General features: G+C 37.1%; 3 protein-coding genes across 3 annotated transcripts; 1 reads left to right on the forward strand and 2 right to left on the reverse strand.

The window, feature by feature from the left end:
* Nucleotides 1-882: 882 nt before the first annotated feature.
* On the reverse strand, nucleotides 883-1,245 carry LOC113740804 (non-specific lipid-transfer protein 1-like). The gene has a single exon (XM_027268326.1). The coding sequence runs from the start codon at nucleotides 1,243-1,245 to the stop codon at nucleotides 883-885; it is 363 nt and encodes a 120-aa protein (XP_027124127.1).
* A 2,619-nt stretch (nucleotides 1,246-3,864) lies between these two features.
* On the forward strand, nucleotides 3,865-6,415 carry LOC113740811 (protein neprosin-like). Its single transcript, XM_072046721.1, has 7 exons — nucleotides 3,865-3,951; nucleotides 4,072-4,158; nucleotides 4,288-4,521; nucleotides 5,370-5,531; nucleotides 5,655-5,708; nucleotides 5,797-5,943; nucleotides 6,038-6,415. The coding sequence occupies exons 1-7, from the start codon at nucleotides 3,865-3,867 to the stop codon at nucleotides 6,413-6,415; spliced, it is 1,149 nt and encodes a 382-aa protein (XP_071902822.1).
* A 14,331-nt stretch (nucleotides 6,416-20,746) lies between these two features.
* On the reverse strand, nucleotides 20,747-21,334 carry LOC140005700 (uncharacterized). The gene has a single exon (XM_072046725.1). The coding sequence runs from the start codon at nucleotides 21,332-21,334 to the stop codon at nucleotides 20,747-20,749; it is 588 nt and encodes a 195-aa protein (XP_071902826.1).
* Between the last annotated feature and the right edge of the window lie 499 nt (nucleotides 21,335-21,833).

The raw sequence follows: 21,833 nt of genomic DNA on the forward strand, positions 1-21,833 counted from the left end.
CATATATGTTTGAGACAACATAATACATAACATTTAGCATATTCCTTCACTGGTATTAATAATGATACTGGACATCATGGATTAGGCATTTGATAAATTTTTACAATCCATTCAAGATTGCAAAGTGATGCAACGCATCTCAATTGTCCGTCAAGCTCACCTCACCCCACCCTGCAATGCAATTTTGCAGTTAGGCACATTATGTATTTAATTAGAAAACATTGTAAAACTCAATATACAAATCAATCCTCCTCAGGAAGCATTCAACGAGATAACTAGGAAGGGCTGCAGTCGATCGTCCCCCCAAGACTTTAGAAAGTTTTCAAATAAGTACCACTTGAAAGTTCGTCAGTTTCCCCCACCAAATTGTAAAGATGTTTAAATTGTATTGATTAGTGAATGATATATACGTGATAATTTTTTGCCCCTGATATTAGAAGCGCTGGCTGCATTCATTTATGAAGACTATAATCCTTAAAATTTACTAAAAGAAAAGGTGGATTGCTTCCCATATATCAAAAGAAAAACACATTTCCAAGATGAAGACGATTTATCCCTAGTACATATCCAATTCTACGTTTCTAACATTTTCTGAAACACTTTAGAACTGCAAAGTTGGTATACACTGCCTAAACTTATTCAATGAATACCATTTGTATCTACAAAAATTGCCATCGTGGAAAGTTTCATCCTCCGATAAGTACCCATGCTCTATAAAACCTTCCACACTTTTTTGTAATTTCTTCTTTATGTTTTTTTCGTCATCTTGTTCAATTGAAAGTTTTTTTTTTCCGAAAATTTCATTACAGTAGAATTGTATGCCTAGAACACTAGTGATTATAATGAAAAATATAGAGATTAAAGAGTGTGCAAGATAGAACATTACTTTGTGCAGTCGATGTTGCGAGAAATATTGTATGGGAGATTAACACCACACAGATGAGGGATTTGTGCAGCATTCTTGAGCTGACCATCAGTAGCACTCTGAGCAACAGATTTCAAGCAAGAACAAACACTCTGGCGATCAGTTTTAGTCTTAGCCAGGCTGAGTAGAGTCTTAATCCCACTGCAGCAAGCAGGTGCAACTTTACCTCCAATCAGGACGAAGCTAAGGCATGGAAACAGGTCGTTGTCAACAGTGTCACAGGAGATTTGTGTTTGCCCTCCATGGGAGAAACTCATGATAAGCATGGATACGAACATTACAAGAGTCCCTAGTTTGAGGAGTCCTGATGAATTAGCCATACTTGAGTTTGCCTTCAAAGTAAGAATGGTGAAGAAAGAAATTGATCTTTTCTTCTGGACCTGGATTTTTTCACTTGGCTTGCTATACAGACTTACAGCAGTTTGAATACAATTTATAGAGGTGATTAGCCAATAGAATGTGATGCGTTGGGGTAAAAATTGTTTCCTTTTATACCACAGTGCAGATTGTAAAAATCATACAAGTCTATTTACAAGAATTTTAAGATTTTGAAAATTAAGAAGAACAAGTCAACCAGGTGGATGGCATCTAACTCTAAAAGGTCTAGGAGTTAGTATCAATGGTAAAGAAAGTTACAATTCATATACACTAGGGTTTACTTCCTAACGTTATCTTTTAGTCACTTCACCCCCATTAGTAATTCAACTCAACATGTTAAAAAATTTTGAATAAAAATACCCTTTTGTTCTATAGCATTACTATATTGTTATTATTACTTTATTCCTTTAAATTATAGTGATATAATCGCTTTAATTCTAACATTATTTACTAATAAGATTGTCAAGAAGAAAGAAATTAATACTTTGACTTTTTTTTTTGATACTAAAGAGGAAAAGAGCCACTCTAAATTTTTTATTATTTTTATTATACAAAGAGGAGGGTACTTTCTTCTAAGGTTTTTTAACTTGCTAAGTTAGTTTAATGGTGAGATAAATTGTCTAAAAAATAACTCTATGGGGTAAATTGACAATGAAACTATAGTTTATGGGGGTAAAGTGATAATAACTTTAAAGGCTAAACTTGTCTTTTTACTTTAATTAACAAACTCTGTTAAGTTTGACCGTTAGTTTTGAGGGTAAAGTGACTAAAAGATAACATTAAGGGAGAAATTGATAGTTATATCAAACGTTAAGGGGGTAATGTGATAATAACCCTATACACTAAAAATAATGAATCTGTAAACCAACAACCAATCTCTTCAAGCATTTAACCAGATGTAGATGTTCTTTCTTCTGGACTTAAAAATCGAATCTGGTAAAATAAATTCCTATTAACCATTTTTTTTCTACAAATCCGGTCATATGATGATTTGATTTTTCAACTTTCCAAACAAATTTTTTATATTTATCGAGAGATTATTGGAGCAATACAGTCCAGTAACATAGTGCAATCAAATTGAAAATTTCTTTCTTGAAGAGAAAAATTTTTCCATCTTTGCAAGGGAACCAAGATAATTTTTTTTTTTAGATCACGTTGCAACCTAACATGCTGCACTCATTTATGAAATTCAAATGTTATCTTATTCATTCTTTAAACTTTATTTCCTCTTTTGATGGGTATGACTTTTTTGGCTGTCTGAATTTTCTTGAGGAACGAATCCATTATTATCTGGAGATGTCATTGTGGCTATGTAGTATACTGGCCTCTCATATGTCTTGCTCAAAGGTTTTCTATTAAGCAACCATTGTAAATTAAGTCTCACCCCATTATAATCTTTGTTTATTTGAAAAAATTTTATGTTAAGTTTTAGTATTTCAATTTATTTGCTATATATTTATTTATCCTTTGGCTGTCCACACATGTTTTGAATTCTTGTTTTGATGTATAAATTAAAAGAGCTGCATCTTTTGACTAATTGTTTAAGTTCCATGTATATATAGTAACTCAAATTGGTTAATTAACTTTCATCTGCCCAGATGAAAAAGAATAAACAAATGAACAAAGATGATATCTGGCAAAAATTTCCATTGAAGTATTATTCATTTTCTCTAAAGGTGCAAAGAACATAGTCCAAATACAACATGGGATATCTATGCAATTGAAATTTATAACAAATTAGAAACCAAAAATCTTCTTTTACATTACATAAAGTCAAAGATACGTAATTAAAAAAGGACAAGGCCTTAGGTCCTATTTACTTTAGAAAGAAAGTAAAAGTCGAGATATGAAAGTAGAATAAGAAATGTCTTACCATAGTGAGGAAAATAAAAAATAGAAAATTGTACATGTTTTGATGGAATTACTACAATTGAACAACGGTCCAACAGATTAAGTTATCGATTCAAAATATATTTCTTTGTTGTATGTGGAAATGGATCTTTTATGTCTTAACAAAAGATAATAGTTATATCTAAAGGTGCAAAGAGCATAGTTCAAAGACAACATGGTATATCTATACAATTGAATTGTATACCAAATGAGAAACTAAATAGTAATTGTAAACCCGAAAAATTCCACAAAAAATAAGTCTTGCAACTACAAGAAATTTTCTAATAAAATACTAACTCCTATGTAGTAAAACTACCGTAACAGGACTCAAATAAAATTACTAAAATCATAACTTGAATAAAACACTACAAAATAATAATATAGAAATTTCTATTTTTGAGTCATTACTAAAATCATAACTTGACTAAAACACTACTAAATAATAATATAGAAATTTCTATTTTTGAGTCATATATTTCAGACATAAATTGTATACACATTAATTTTTCTGATTGAGCGACAATCCAACAAATTAAATACTTTAAAAGCTTTTAAATTCACCTTGTAATGAAATCAAATACATACCACCAACCTGTGAATCAATTTTGCATTGGTATTTTAGAAGTGAGAAGAAAATGAAGCGAATTTATTTCTTCGTTTTATTATACATGATGAATTTATGCGATGCCTCCAGCAAGAAGATTCAGTTCAGGAAAACGTTTAGCCGTTCAAACAAGATCCCTGTCAAGTCCATCAAGGTTATTCCTGCTAGTTTTGCTCTACTTTCTTACATTACTAATTGAAAAGTAAAGTATGCCGTCCACACTTTTAGGACTCACGTACATGACTAACTGGTGCATGATTGTTTTGAATGGCAGAGCCCTGATGGTGATATTATTGATTGTATCAACATTTATCATCAACCAGCGTTTGATCATCCTTTGCTCAAAAATCATACCATTTTGGTGAGACTTTCGATCCCACCCAAAAGCAAGGGGAAAAATCTCTACAAGTGCATGTGTATATTCAAATTTGTACACATAATTGTGTAAGTAATGAAAAATAAAAATTTTATGTATTTTTGCACATTGCAGATGAGGCCTAGTTTGCACCCTCAGAAAGGACCAATTGGTGAGGGTGAACTGTTCAAATCCAATGCTCATGGCCAAGAGGATGAAAAAACATTTGCTCAGTTATGGCAGCTGAGTGGGGAATGCCCTGAAGGAACTATTCCTATTACAAGGAACCAGAAAGCAAGAAATTTCAAGAGATATGCAAAGAAGAAGCACAAAAGCTTTTCCCAGCTTGATGACCCTTCTACTCACGAGGTACCATAAACAATTGGAAATTTCTTGTGTAGATAATGGGACTAAACTTAACCACTTATTGTACAAATTTTTAAGTGTTGATATGCATGGCAGAATCACTTGAAACATCTACATATAGTGCTTTTTTTTTTTCTTTTGCTAGAATTTTGTAGCAACACACACCCATGTTTACATAGGTTTATATATACTGTGTTCACGCGCGACACACACATGCATGTTTACATAGGTTTAAGCGCACGCCCAAGAACATCGGCAGGGCACACTACGTTGATCTCGTCTACAAAGGATGCCCTCCTATGACTGCCTTTACTGTTGTGCATCAAAATCGCTAACTAAATGGTAGCCTGCATTCAACCAAATGCATCCCTGGCGCAAATTCAGGTATACAAGAACAGATATATTGAGGAGTATAAAGAGGCACATAACAAACTTACAAAATTTAAAATTCATGTATTGCACAAGATTCAGGCCCGTGCTATGTGAAAAAAAAAAAAAAAAAAAACTTCTTTATCCCAATTCATTATAACGATCGATCACCAAAGGTGCAAGGACACCATTTCATACGACCAGCTGCCCTGATAGCACTCGTGCTATGATCACATTTTCCCCCCTATGCAATTAACCTCACGAGAATCTTCTTCCTAACCAGAAATTCCATTCGCATCACGCAAAACAAGAGCATTTGGAGAAGAACGACTTATATATATATATGTAGTGTTGGCAACTTTGTACAAGTAAATTCTTTTTACAAGAGGGTAATTTTTGAGGTTTTTGAGGTTTATTTAAATCTTTCCCATTTTTAACTTATTTTATCGATTTCTCATTTTCTTTTTTCTGCAATTCTTTAGCATGCAGTTGCATATGTCCAAAATAACGTGTATTTCGGAGCAAAGGCAACTATAAACGTTTGGCAACCCCAAGTTCAGACCAGTGGTGAATTTAGCTTGGCTCAAATATGGGTTCTTGCAGGTGCTAATTCATTTCTGAACAGCGTTGAAGCTGGTTGGATGGTACTTCTTCCCTATCATAAATAGTCAATCAGCAATTCAATTTGTTCTTCAACAATAAAAATATCTGGCCATGCATGTGCCTTGTACTTTGTTGCCTACTTATTTCAGTTGTTAATATAATAGGTAAGTCCAAGTCTATATGGAGATAACAACACAAGACTCTTCACTTTCTGGACAGTAAGTCACAAAATGTCATCAATCCAATTGTTTATATAATATGCTTGCCCGAATCTAAGTTGCTACCAAAATTTGGTCATTGTAACAGAGAGATGGCTATCAATCCGTAGGGTGCTACAACTTGTTCTGCCCTGGCTTTGTTCAGACCAATACAACAATTGCATTGGGTGCCACCATTTCACCTGTTTCTACCTATCATGGTGCTCAATATGAAATCATCCTATGTATCTTTAAGGTAATGACAAACAAATTGATTAAGATCCCAATATATTATAGGCCAAATTTTTTCTGTGATTTGAAAAACTTATATGATGGTAAAATTTTGTTAGGATCCAAAGCAAAATGTGTGGTGGCTACAATATGGGAATGACGGTGTAATTGGTTATTGGCCTGCTTCCATATTTACAAGCCTAGCGGACAGTGCTTCACTAATTCAATGGGGTGGAGAGGTGGTAAATACTGCTCAAGGTGGGCAACACACCACAACTCAAATGGGCAGTGGCCATTTTGCTGAAGAACAAGCTGGAGCGGCAAGTTACTTTAGGAATCTTCAAGTAGTTGATCAATCAAACACTTTGGTCCCTCCTGGTGACATCACATCTGCAGCTCCTAAGTCGAATTGCTACGACATAATACTTGCAAAGAATGATGATGCCGGAGATTTCTTTTTCTATGGTGGACCAGGAAGAAATCCTAATTGTCCATGACCAAAAGATGCAACTTGAGATTCTCCACACATGAATTTTGACATTAGGCGACGGGCAGAATCTTGATATGCATTTGATCATCTGAATACAGAAATTGATTACATTTCTTTAGGCATTAAATCAAATTTTAGAAGGCAAACGATGCCAAAGCAATGCCCATATTCAGAAGCATGCAAGAAAAATCAAACTACACTACTCTATTATGTAACATCAAAAATCTGATCCATATTCCATGCCATGTAGAAATGCCAATTCTCTTTGATACTTTGCAACAACAATCGACGGAAGGTCTTCGAACTTTGGCAAGGGATCGTCTCCTCACTTGGGATCCGACAAAAGTTTGCTTATGTGATAGAAAACACAGGGATTTGAATGTAAATTAAATTTTCCTTTTCTCCTTTTTTTTTCTAGGAAACCACAAAATAAGAAGTACAGAAAAACTCAATAACTCATACTAGGTGGGCCAAAAACCCTCAAATATTGAGACTGATACTAAGACTAATTGGGTCACAGCCTTCAATTTCTTGAAGTAATTTTTCCTCACTGTTCTTCTTCTTCTTGACGCCATAAAGAATTTTACCTTTCTGCCTGAATTAACAGCCTTCTTATTCTCAAGCTCCTTCTTCTCTTTCCAGGTCATATACGCCTAAGACGAAAAATGAAACACCAAATAACGTCCATGATAAAAATGATAGAGACTAGGGAAATGAGAATTACCAATGGAGAACTAGATTGTTTCCTTTATTAATTTTTGATACTCAATTGTTCGGAATCCCTGATTATCCAATATGGTTCAAGGAATTTTATTCAAACTGAACCATCAAATCCTGTCATCAAGTCTTAGTGAGGTGGTGATGTCCTTCAAAAACTAATAACCGCATGCAGATGTTCTTTCTTCTGGACTCCAAAATTGAATGTTATAAAATAAATTTCTAAATTGTTCAGTTTTTGTTGAATTAACCAGTTTTCTTTTCTCCATTTCCCGTCATATGATAATTGACTTTTTATATTTATCGAGAGATTTTTGGAGTAAATACACTCCAGTAACATATACATGAAGGATCCATTGCTATCAAATTGAAAATTTGTTCCTTAAAGTGAAAAATGATTCGTTATAACCAAAATCTTTTTTTTTCCACATCTTTACAGGGGAATGAAGATAATTTTTTTTTTTTTGCGATCACTTTGCAAGCTAACATGCTGCATTCATGTATGAGATTCAAATGTTAGCTTATTCATTCCATGTTCTATTATCAAATTAAATGCCAATATCCTACTTTAAACTCTATTTCCATTTTTGCTGGATATGACGTTTTCAGCTGTCTGAATATTCTTGAGGAACGATTCCATTATCTGGAGATGTCTTTGTGGCTATGTAGCATACTGGATCTCGTATGTCTTACTAAAAGGTTAAAAAAGCAAAATAGTTTTGTATTAACTATTGTATAATCCATTACGTCTTACTCCATTATTTTCTTTGTTTATTTGGAAAAATTTTATGATACATTTTAGTACTTCAGTTATTAGCTCCATATTTATTTCTTCTTTGGCTGTCCAAACATATTTCGAATTCTCGTTTTGATGCATAAATTAAAAGAGTTGCATCTTTTGATTAATTGTTTAAGTTCCATGTATAGTAACTCAAATTGGTTTAGTAACTTTCAGCTTCGCAGATGAAAATGAATAAATGAATGAACAAGGATAATATCTGATAAAAATTTCCATTGAAGTATTATTCATTGTCTCTGAAGGTGCAAAGAACATAGTTCAAAGACATCATGGTACATCTATGCAATTGAAATGTATACCTAATTAGAAACTAAATATCTTCTTTTACATTATATCAAGTCAAAGATACGTAATTAAAAAGGAAGTAAAACTCGAGATATGAAAGTAGAATATAAAATGTCTCCCCATAGTGACGAAAATAATAAATACCAAATTATACATTCTTTGATGATATTACTACAAATGAACAGCAGTCCAACGGATTAAGTTATCAATTCAAAATATATCTCATTGTCGTTTGCAGAAATAGGAAAAATCATTCAAAACGTCTCTTAAAATTTGTCAAAAATTTTTTTTCGTTCTTCACTTTTGTAATAGTAAATTTACATCCCTTACAAAATTAGGCCGATAAAAGTTGGTTCCAACATAGATTTTTGACCATTTTTTATTTTAAATGCATCACGCGACCTATGATCATTTTTCAGGAGCAAAAAAATTAGATCTCATTTGTAATTAGACAAATGATGATTCATTTTTACTTTCACCTCTAAAAAAGTAGAATCTAACCTACACCATATCTATTTTTATCCAAAAAAAGGTGGGATCCAATCTAATTGATAGGGGTAACTTGTAGTGCATTTATAGATATAAGTTTTTTGTTAACCATGATATTTGAGTTTGATCTTGAGTAGATACTACTTAATTTTGCTCTTATATAATTTTGATAGGTGAAAAACTAATTAGAGAGAAAATGGAGTAAAAACGTGGCGTGAAAAAACAATGGAAAAGGAAAAAGTCAAGAGGAATGGGTTTGGCAAGATTGACATTACACAAATTGGATTGAGATGATTCTTGATTCAATTCGAATCTAAGAGAATACTCTACAACCTTTGTGAAGACATCAAAGTCCATTTCTTACGGTTTCATAGTCAAAAGTCCAAATTACTGAAATATAATTGCGTTGCAATGCTCTTACGACCAGGTCTCATTATTTTAGACACATCTCAATGTCCAGACTTCCCAATTACTTGACTCTTATGGTTTTGAAAATCTTATTCAAAGGGCTACAACTTTTGTGTTTGAGCAAGAATTGATTCAGACTATTTGATGGAGTTTTGAGGCTTTAAAGAGAATCCATGCGCGGATCCGTAATGATCCGCGGAAGGATCCACGTTCCGCGCCGGACATCTCCAGATTCTTTGGCTCAGCCCAATGACCGGCACTGGACATTATCTAACACTCTGACCAATATTGTCCCATAGTTAGCCACCCAGAAGGTCATGAGTTTTGTTCCTGGAGGTGGGGTTATAGCCCACAACAAGTAAAGAGTCCAAACCCGCAGGTCAAGAAGCTCAACACCCCTCCAAAAGGCCTCAGTAAGATAGAGGGATATCTACAACAGGTTATAAAACGGTCAGGACTCTCCTCCCTAACCGATGTGGGATCGTTACAATCCACCCCCCTTAGGGGACCCAATGTCCTTGCTGGCACACCAGAGTCGGGAGTCGGCTCTGATACCAATTCTAGAACCCCTGACCAATATTGTCCCACAGTTAGCCACCCCAAAGGTCATGGGTTTTGTTCCTGGAGTTGGGGTTATAGCCCACAACAAATGAAGAGCCCAATCTTGCAGGTCAAGAAACCCAGCACCCCTCCAAAAGGCCTCGGTTAGGTGGGGGGACACCCATAATAGGTTATAAAGGGGCCAAGATTGTAACGATCCCACATCGGCTAGGGAAGAGAGTCCTGGCCGTTTTATAACCTGTTGTGGATGTCCCCCCACCTGACCGATACCTTTTGGAGGGGTGCTAGGCTTCTTGACCTGTGGATTTGGGCTCTTCACTTGTTGTGGGCTATAACCCATCTCCAGGAACAAAACTCATGACCTTCTAGATGGCTAACTGTGGGACAATATTGGTTAGGGGTGTTAGAGTTGGTATCAAAGCCTAGGTTTGAATTGTTTTGGGTGGATTGAATGACTTGTATTTGATATGGCTTATGTACGAACGTTTAAGTGTGAAACTCTAGAGAGTAGGTGGCCAACTGTGAGACAATATTGGTCAGAGGTGTTAGACATTAGGCCAGTCTTCATTGGAAAAATGGATGGAAATGCGATTTTTAAACTCCAATAAAGCCTATTCCTACCCTGTTTAGTATATATCTTCAAGAAACTATAAATAGGGGTTCATTAGGTGGTTTTAAAGTGGAAAATATTAGTCTAGCCTACTTTTAACATCTTTTCATAGTTTACTCTTGATAGATCAAGATCAAATGAAGGCGATTCAAGAAGCACGCGAGGAGAAGAACGGAGCAAGCAACTAAAAAGTTTTCTTACTCTTTTTTTTATCTTTGTAGCAACTCTTTGAATTCATGGTTTTAACTTCTAAATCATGTTGAACTAAATTATTTCTAGGGTTAAGATTTTTATGAAGGAATTTGATCAACTTTTCTAGTTTAATTTCTTTCTTTTTGCTATGATTTATCTATCTTGATTTAATTATATGTTTGTGATTGACCGCCATAAACATGCTCTTATGGTTTGTATTAAATTGAGAAAGGAGATACAACCGTGCACTAGATAGATAAACATACTTAACATATTTATGAGAGTAGGTTAGTATTTGTATGACGCACTTAAATCACTGAAGTTCTTAAAGGGTTTAATTAAATACTTGCGATCTCGAGAGAGACATAGGATTTAATTATGCACACTTTAGATGTATCCAAAGATAATCTAAAATTCAATTGTGTGATGCATTCATGGTTTATTGAGAAATTAATTAGATAATTGATTCTAATTCTAAATTAAAACCTAAAACTCTAGACTCACGTCTATTGTTTTCTCACCACTATTCTATTTGAATTGATTATTCCTTTATTGTTTAGTTAGAAAAAATCACTCTTTGAATTTAAATTTTGTTATTTTGGAATAATTAAAGTAGGAAATTAACTCATTCTTATGGATTTAACCCTAGAATACTCCAGGTAAATTATTATTACGATCGACCCTATGCGCTTGCAAGAAATCGTCAATCACTAATATATATTCATTTTTTTGTCACTAAAAAAGTGGAATTTGATCTTTTCATATATAAAAAGATAACTACATGTGTATCACATGGTGATTTTAAACTAAAAAATGATCGTAAAATTAGGTAGGAATCAAATTTTATTAATTTGAATTTCTAAAAAGTGTAAAGTTAACATTTTAAAAGTGAGAAATGACAAAATTAATTTGATGAGAAGTGAGGGAAGAAAATATTCATTTGATAAAAAGTAAGGGACATTTTATATGATTTTCCTTTAGTTGTGATCGTAAAATAGTTATCCACCAATGACTATTAAAAAAATCCAAGCTCACTATTTTCTTTCGTTCCTTGGAAATTTTGATCATATGTTCTACTACGTCAATTAATTAATTCTGTATTAGTTTATTCTTAGTCGGTCAAAGCATTTTTTCTGAAATCTTTTTTTTTCATTGTTTAAGCTCCTTTTCAAGTAGCTCAAGTTGACTTGAGATTTGAAGAGAGTGTGGTGGTGGAATCTATGAATAAATCAGGGGGCATGGCTATATTTTGGAATACTGAAGTGAGAGTTTTGGAGGTTAAAACCACTGCTTTCACCATGGAAATTCACATAATGGACACTGATCATGATGTAGACTGGTGGTTCATAGGAATTTATGCTAGCACTGATGACCAAATCAGGAGACGCCAGTGGGAAGTCGTGGAGAGAAGGAAAGTTTTATGGGGTTCTAGATGGGTGATTACTGGCGATTTCAATGACATCATATCAAATGAGGAGAAATGGGGGGGTAGGAAAAGGGAGAAAGGAACCTTCAAATACTTCAGGAGATTTATTGAACAAAATGGCCTCATTGATTTAGGATATGAAGGCAATCCCTGGACTTGGAGTAATCATTGGGCTCAAGAGGGTGAGATTAAACAAAGGCTGGATAGATCATTGGCGAGTAGTGATTGGAGCCAAAATTTTGACCGAACGACAGTCAAACACATGGAAAATTTTGGCTCTGACCATAGCATGATCTTGTTAGACTCCAATCCTCTACAAATGAAGAGGAAGAGCAGGTTCCTGTTTGATAGAAGATGGCTGAAAAAAGAAGGACTGCAACAAGTAGTGAAGCAGGCGTGGGAAGAGGAACAATCAGGCTCTAATATGTATAAAGTGCATAGGAAGATAGCAAAATGTAGGCTGGCCATTTTGAAATGGAGAAACAATTTTCCAGGAAATGCTAGGAAGAAAATTAAAAGCCTTAAAAAACTCTTGAGTGATCTCCAAACCTCTGATTGTGAGGACATAAGGGAAAGAAAAAAGGTTCTTAAAATGCAACTTAAGGAAGCTTATGAGGAAGGGGACTTTTCTGGAGCCAAAAATCTAGAGTTCAATGGCTTAAGGAAGGGGATAGGAATACTCAATATTTCCATGCAAGGGTAAAGGGGCGTAGGAAGCGCAACTGCATGCAACAGATACAAAGGCTGGACAGATCCTGGGCTAAGTCAGATGATGAAATTGGAGAAGAAGTTGTGAAGCAATTCTCTGACCTGTTCAGTAGTAAGGGGACGAATCCTTCAGATGTGGTTCTAGAGGGAATATCACAAACCATTACTAACCACATGAACACAGACCTCACTCAGCCTGTTAGGGAGAAAGAAATCAAAGAAGCACTTTTTTCTATGCACCCATCCAAAGCTCCTGGCCCAGATGGAATGACACCACTTTTCTTTCAAAAATTTTGGCACATTATCAAACACGATGTCATCCAAGCCATTAAGAGCTTCTTCCATTCTGGGCATATGTTGAAGACTACAAACCATACCATTATATCCCTTATCCCCAAAGTAGATAACCCCACTGAGGTTAAACAGTTCAGGCCAATAAGCCTTTGTAATGTGCTTTACAAAATCATTTCCAAAATTTTGGCAAATAGATTGAAAAAAGTCTTGGACAGATGCATTAGCAAAAACCAGGCAGCTTTCGTTCCTGGAAGACAAATTTTGGATAATGTTATTATATCTCATGAGTACTTACATTTTCTCAAAAACAAAAGGCAAGGTCCACAAGGTTTTATGGCTCTAAAGTTAGATATGTCGAAAGCTTACGACAAAGTGGAGTGGGGATACTTGGAAGCAAACATGGAAAAAATGGGATTCTGTAGCACTTGGATCAAATGGATAATGGAGTGTGTTTCGACAGCTTCCTTCTCTTTCAACATCAATGGGGAACCTAAAGGCTACGTGATACCTTCCAGAGGAATTAGACAAGGTGATCCACTATCACCTTATCTATTCCTGCTCATTTCAGAAGGCTTCTCGAACTTGCTGGCCCAAGCAGAGAGGAACAAAAGATTGACCGGGATGAAAATCAGCAGACATGGACCGTCAATAACTCATCTTTTCTTTGCAGACGATTCTTTGATCTTTTGCAAAGCGGACAAAACTCAGGCTGAAGCAGTGATGGGAATATTAAAGACGTATGGAAAAGGATCTGGCCAGATGATTAACATGGATAAGTCTTCAATTTTCTTCAGCAAGAATGTGGAGCAACACAAACAAGGAGAGATCTGTAGCATCTTAGGTAACATAAGGGTGGTAAAGCAAGGAAAGTACTTGGGGCTGCCAATGGTTGTCTCAAAAACGAAAGACCAAATTTTTGGTTTCATCAGAGATAAATGTCAGAAGACGGTCTCTAACTGGTGCAATAAACAGCTAAGTCTTGCAGGGAAAGAAGTCTTGCTCAAAGCCATCACAATGGCAATGCCAACTTATGTAATGTCGGTCTTTAAGCTCCCAGTTAAGTTGTGCAAAGAAATTAACAGATTGATGGCCAGATTTTGGTGGGGAGAAGAGAATGAAAAAAGGAAAATTCACTGGTGCTCCTGGAAAAGGATAACAACCGACAAGAGCATTGGCGGATTAGGCTTCAAAGATCTTCAAGGCTTCAATCAAGCTCTACTGGGAAAACAGATTTGGAGACTCCTCACATGTCCAAATTTATTGATGAGTAAAGTCATGAAAGCTCGATACTATCCTAAGACATCTCCTTTGAGCTGTGAAGTAAAGTGTAACTCATCCTGGATATGGAAAAGTCTGATGGGGGCAAGAGAAGGAGTGAAGAAAGGAGCAAGGAAAAGAATTGGAAATGGGAAAAGCACTAGAATCTGGGAGGATGCATGGTTACAGGCAGGCAGTGATGGTAAAATTCAGTCCCCTAAACCTCCAGGATGCAACATCAGTCGAGTAAGTGAGTTGATATCTAATTTTAGATGGAACTCAGTCCTCCTTTTTAGGACATTTGGCCAAAACGAAGCAAGGTTAATCCTCAAAATGCCTATAAGCATAACAGGCAGGGCTGACAGTTACTTTTGGAGCAATAGCAACAATGGAAATTACACAGTCAGTTCAGCATATAAAGCACTGGCAAGAGAGAATCTGCAGGGCATACCTCAAGTGCGGGTAGGGGGAGAAACAAGTTGGGCAGGTGGCTGTGAAAAGGTATGGAAACAGCTATGGAAAATGAGGATTAAGCATAAGCAAAAGTTGTTTTTATGGAGGTGCTTACACCAAACATTACCAGGAAGAGAAACCATTTTTAGAAGAATTGGAAAAGGTGACCTGATATGCAAAACATGTGGGGACAACAGTGAGACAATAGAACACATTTTCTTCCATTGCAGAAAGGCAACACTGATATGGCAAATGGCTCCATTACAGTGAGATGGACTGACGGAATATACAAGTGATTTCAGAAGGTGGTGGACCATGCTGATGGAGGTGAAGAGCCGTAAGGATGGAATGCAACATATAACTTTGAGTGTGGAAATTTTGTGGCAAATCTGGAAAGCAAGGAATGAAGTTGAATTTGAAGAGAAACATAAGCATCCCATGACAGTAATTACCAAAGCTGTAAAGGAGTGGGACGAATTCCAACAAGCCCAACAGATAGAGCAGCAGCTGAGCATCTCAGAAACAGAGACAACAGAAGTCCAGGATGAAATGGAGGGGGAGAGTGACAATATGCGGACCATATCTATTGCAGTTGGCCAACATACTGAAGGGCAGAATATGGGAATTGGCATCACAGTACAAAACACTCAAAGCCAGATATGTTCGGCCTGGGCATTGAAGGAGAGGAGCACTGGTTCTGTTACGTTGGATTATTTTGTGGCGCTACAACTAGCTCTATGCAAGATAATGGCACAAGGCTGGCAGTACATTAAGATTCTACTATCATGCTCTCAGGTGTTAAAATTGATAAAATGTCAAGCTTCAAGGGACATGTGTATGGCAGGTCACCTGGAGGACATAAGACACATCAGTTCTTTGTTTAGGAGATGCTCATTTGATAGCCTACCTGTTGAAGGTAATAGCATAACTAAGAGGTTAAGTAAGCTAGCAATGCACTTTCACTTTGATGAGGAGTTTCTAGATCCTCTGTGTCTTAGTACACTTTTGTAAAGTCTAATTTGAGCCCTTGCTCATATATTGTACTATCCTTTTATTTGCAATAAAATTTCTATCGTTTCTGAAAAAAAAAAAAAGTAGCTCAAGTTGACTCCTTGAGCTTCTAAAGGACCCAATGAAAATGAACAGAACATTGAACAGGGGTGATATATGGTAAAATGATTCATTCATATAGTTCTTTGTGCAAGATCTGAAGTTGCAGCGATGTAGATAACGGACTCGGGAAGATAACAAGTCTTGTGATTTGCACTTTGACTGATTAGATTTTTAGTCATTATTATTTTGCTCCTTGTGTTTTGGCTCACTTTTAAACTTTAGCTCACATGTTATCTAAATTGTGATTAACCCAAAAAAACATTTTTTATTTTTTATTTTACCATCTTTATATAGCACTACTACGTGCAGTAATATTTAAATATCTAAACTTCCTTTTAATGTTATAGTCTTTTATCATGAACTTTTACCATGTTTTTCATAACTATTATTACCACTATATAGTTTATCTACGATTTTATTGTATTTATTTGTATTTTAATTATTTATTTGTAATTTTTATATTTTTTATACATTAAAATTTAAAATTTGTGAGGCTTGTGCCCCATACCTCGAGGCTTTTGCCCCATCTGTGTGAAAACAAAGTGTTTTACTCAACACCTTTACCTTTTAAAACACTGCTGCTAACCGAATGCATTAGAAGCTAAATACTAAACTACTCTCACAATGCAAGACCAATTTGAACCATACCTTTTTTTTTTTTTTTTTTTTGTTCTGAGGGAGTTGCATCTTGACTTGGTTCTGACTTTTTGCATTTTTTCTATTTTCCCGCCTACTCTTCTCTTGCTATTTGTTTTGTAAGAAAAAAAAGATATTTTTCTTGTTAGCCTACATTGGTTTGATGGTAACATGAAAATGAAGAGAACACATTTTCTTCAATATTTGTGCATGAAAATACGAGAAATATGTAGCAAATTAAATTCAAGACAACACATGCCCGTTGAACAGGGTTTGCCTAGTACATCTTTCCCGTCTGTATGATTGACAGTCTATTGCATGGGGCAAGATTTATCCAGTACGCACTCTTGAATAGCGGCTACAGATTTCCTTGTCAAAAAAAAAAGAAAACAAATTGTTCTGCCGACTTGGATGTGGCCTTTCATGATCCATATCAAAGTTCAAAAACTATACTTTATTTTTATTTTTTATTTTTGCTTTTCTCTTCCTTAGGGGAGTCTAGTCTAGACTTTTGATGTTCTTTTTTAAGCAGTCCAACATAGATTTATGAATCAAGATTTTAACCCCAAAAGGAGAAAATTAAAAAAAAAGGAAAATATTCAGGTGTAGTCAGTTAATGGGTCTACTGATACGCATGTTATATTGTAAATTCAGAGTCACATCATTATTGTGATGCATGATGAAGTAAAAGTAGTTATAACAAATTATCTTTATTTAAAAAAAAACTTTTTTGAGGATTAATTGGGCTCCAATGCATTAAAAACTAAATGCTGAACTGCTTTCACAATACAAATCTAATTTGAACTTCTTTTGTTTTTCTTTTTTTCTTTTAAGGCAGTCCAGTAAAGACTTATTAATGGGCATTTTAGCCCAAAAATGGGAAAAAAAGGGAAAAAGATTGACATAATTAAATTAATATATGTATGTTTTGAAAGCCACAACATTGGTGGTGATCTGCTTCTTAATAAATTGGTTCGTGGGGGCTTGTGAAAAATCCAAGTCTAGATATAGAATTTCAAAAAAAAAATTCTTGATTGTTAATACTAATTTATCAATATGCCCCTATTGATTGACAAAATTGTAGATTCCAGGTGTTGGTTGTACAAATTTTTTGCCTTTACTTTGATTATTGGTGGAAATTTAATATAATATGTGATATGAGTAACTTGATAATAATTTTTAATAAAAAAAATAAACATAATTCATTAATACCTTGCCTCTCAAGGTACATAATTATCGTTATGCTGGCTCGAATACTTCCTATTTACAATGTCAAATGAAAATCAGAGATTGGAAAACAAAATACACAGGTGGTACATATCAAATGCAGAAAGTGTGGCCTGCTCAAAAGTTCTTTTTTTCCCCTTTTTTATTAAAATAAATATTTTATTTATTTTAAGAAAATTTTGGCAGAGTTTCCCCTTATAAATGGATGAAACTCCCTGTCAACAAACACAAATTCAAGAAAAATATCACATGGCACTTTCTACATTCTAACTCATTATCATGACCTCAGCTTCGGAACGAAAAGTGGAAGCTACAAAAATTCTGCATATTTAGAGCCAATAACCCTCTAGTGCGGCCTGGTAGTTGAGCTATCGTAGAAAAAACTTCAAAGAAACCACACGCATTGGCATAAGATGCTAGCGAGTCCGCCACAAAATTTCCCTCCCTATAATAGTGAGAGAACCGAAAACCGTTAGGGGTAATTCCCCGAATAGCGCGAACGACAGGTCGAATGACAGCAGGAACACCCCAGGACCACCGTAAAGAACTAATCAAGACAAGGCAATCAAATTCAACAACTAACTAGGAGATACCCCTTTGAAGCCCCAGCTGAAGACCCGGTAGAAAAGCGCGCGCCTCCGCCTGCAAGGATTTTATAGGACCAAACACATCAACAAAGACCAGAATAAACCTACCACATGAATCTCTAATTATCCTGTTACCGCTCCCCCCACGAGATATGGCACAGCCATCCGTATTTACCTTAAAAAATTCATCCCTTGGACACGCCTAACGCACCAATGTCGAGGTTAGTGGCCTCCGCACCGCAGACATCGAGTCAAGGAACTCCGTCCACAGAAGTGACCATCATGTCATGGCCGGGAAATGCACCTAGACTAGCAACCGCATCTCATGAATGACCCATCTCCAAACCTGTCCAGCTGAGATACTCCGACCCTCAAAACGGGCCGTATTTCTGGCCTTCCATAGAAACCATACAATAAGTAAGGGCAGTATTTCTGGCCTTCCAACGCAGTGCCCTTCCTCTGACCGGGGTGAACCACCATATAGAGCACAGTGACCTAACATTAACCATAGAGTATGAAGAGATACCGATTGATTGTTAAAAAAAATTCCAAAGTTCGTCTGTTAAGTCGCTAGTAGAGAAAACATGTTGCAATGTTTCTGACTGAGGCCGTGAGCAGCAATGGCACTTAGAAGGGCCATGCACCTGAAACTTCACCAACACCGCATCCACGGGGAGGCGGCCCTGCAGCAATCGCCATATGAGAAAAGACAATTTTCAAGGAATTGTAGAGTGCTAGATATATGCATAGGTCCACACCCGGGCTCCAGCTATACGAACTAACTGATAGGCCGACTTTATAGAGAAACCTCCTGAGGGTTCTAACGTCCTACTAGGCTTATCCGGACCTGTACCAAAACAAAAGAAAGATTCAGCCGCCGCCGCTACAATTTCCAATGGAAAGGAAGCCAGTGCCAAAAGATCCCATCGATTGTCCCTCCAATAACCATTAGTATTCCCGTCAGACACTAACTCTGGGAACCTCCATAGCAACGGACCAAGTCCACTCCAATTATCCTACCAAAAAGAAGACTCCCCCCCAGACAGGTCCCACTGCAACCACATTTCCATGGAGCATCGAACCGCAAACATCCGAGCACAACTAGCAGAGAACTTAGGAGAAATAGCCACCTGATTAGGATGTAAACCACTGACATACCTGCCCCGCATAAACTTTGCCAGAGTGACTGGCCATCCCTAAACAACCACCAAAACTTACAAGAAAAAGCATCACTGATCGCTTATAAAGATCGGAAGCCTACCCCTCCTTCCTCCACAGGATGACATAACTTCAACCATGCCGTCCAATGCCTCTTAGGACCGAATTCTGACTCCTCCCAAAAATTGAGCAAACATCCGCTCCAACTCAGCAACTACCCCCCTTGGAGGCACCAGCACAGTCAAAAGATGAATCGGGATTGAGGTCAACACATGCTTAAAAAGTAGAGCCTGAGCTGAGCACTCATAGATAACTACCAGTCTCGCCAAGCCATCAACCGCTGTGAGACTTTATCCAGTAAGCCAGTGAACAACCCTTTCACTTGTCTCCTAACATACAAAGGGCAATCCAAGTAAGTGATTGGCAGATCCTTTGCGAAAAAACTCGTAACTCTCGAGATCACCCTGCGACGTGCAATAGACACTTTCTTGCCCACCCAAAAACAATTCTTAGAAGCATTCACCAGCTGCCCTGAGTTCTTCTGGTATTTATCTCGTACGTCCATCACACATGTCAGCGAGCGTGTAGTCCCATTGCAAAATATAATGATGTCATCGGCATAAGCTAGGTGTGTCAACAGGAGGCAACCTCGAGTAACCGGATACGGCAAAAACTGTCGATTTCCTACTAGGGCGTTCAAACAACCGCAATGATGAACAGAGCCGGAGATTGCGAATTCTTTTGTCTTGATCCCCGAGATGAGTGAAAAAAACCACAGGGTTTTCCATTCACCAGTACGGAGAAGTGGCAAGAAGAGATCAGCCGCCAAATCATATCTATCCACTGTTCCCCAAACCCAAACCTGCGCATAACTTGTAATAAGAAGCTCCAGGAGACCCGATCATAAGTTTTGGCCATATCTAATTTTAATGCCACATTTGCCCCCTTAACCTTTCTACCCAACCCCGAACACATTTTCAGAGCCAGCAATACCCTTTACAAATCCACTCTGTTGGGGCGAAATTATCTTAGGCAGAATAGCCTCCAAGCGCAGAGCAAGCAATTTAGAGAAAATTTTATTCACAAAATTACACAAACTAATTGACCTAAACTCTGAGAAAGAAGACGCACCTGGTACTTTTAGAATCAAAGCCAACAGCGTAGCTGTGTACCCCCAGGGTAATTCTGCCCCCGCGAAAAAAATTCCCAACCGCCCTACACACATCACTCTTCACAACATCCCAACACGTAGTAAAGAAAGAGCCGGTAAATCCATCAAGCCCGGAACAACTGTCCACATTCATCTGGAATACTACTCTTTGAATCTCGTGTTTAGTAGGTAATTGTTGAAGGGCCTCGTTATCTTGCTCTGATACCACTAAGGGGATAATGTCTAGGAGGGAATGATCCACTGGAACTTATGCTTGTTGCGCCAACACTTCAGAGAAGTACTCAATCGCCATGGATTCTATCTGGGACTGCTCGTCTACCCATATGCCATTCATATCCTTTATACGGTATATATAACTACGCACACAGCACTGCTTAAACTGGGCGTAAAAGAACCTAGTGTTAGCATCCCCTTCTTTGAGCCACCGAACACAAGCTTTTTGATGCCAATATCTAGTTACCTGCAACAGAGCCGCCTTGAAGTCACACTGCGCTTGGGTAAGCAAATGTTCACCCTCCTCTGTTGGGTTATTCTCCAAAGACCGTTCTAGTGAAAGGACCCGCTCTTCCCTTTCCTGGACGTGATCGAAAACATTTCCAAATACCTCATTATTCCATAGCCGCAACGCATTCTTCACCGCCTTCAATTTCGAAAGTAAAACCCTAACTGGGCGGCCCTCACACTCCGCCTCCCAAGCCTTACGAATCACATTAATAAACTCCCCATGGGACCTCCACACCTCCAGAAATCGGGAGTTGCATGGGCCACTGCCGACAGCAAGGGAGGAAGTGACCAGCAACGGAAAATGATCTGAAACCACTATAGGCAAGTGCATCACTGAAGTGTTAACCACCAAGTCCAACTACATCTGATTCACTAGAGCTCGATCCAGACGCTCCCATATCCGGGCCCTCCCCCGGCGATTATTGTACCATGTAAACTTGGGGCCAGAGAAACCCAAATCCATTAAAGCCGCTTCCTCAGTGAAATTTAAGAACGACTCCGCCTCAACATATCGGAACGGCCAACCTCCTTGTTTCTCCTCTGCACTAGCAATGACGTTAAAGTCACCTAGAAAGATTGTTGGGACACCCATTTGACTCACCCAAAGTAACTGCTACCAGAGCTGCTCCCGTTCTTCCAGGGCACATGGTGCATGGACAAAAGTCGCAATAAAAGGACACCGAAAGTAGTTATGGATAATCTTTACTGCCAGAAACTGAGGAGAGGCCACAACAATATCACATTCGTACTCAGCATCAAAGAATATCCAAATGATGCTTTCAACATTTGTAAACGGGAAACCCAATTTTCGGCGTACAATATCCAAATGC

This window comes from Coffea arabica, chromosome 1c (genome assembly GCF_036785885.1).
Source record: "Coffea arabica cultivar ET-39 chromosome 1c, Coffea Arabica ET-39 HiFi, whole genome shotgun sequence".
NCBI lineage: Eukaryota > Viridiplantae > Streptophyta > Magnoliopsida > Gentianales > Rubiaceae > Coffea > Coffea arabica.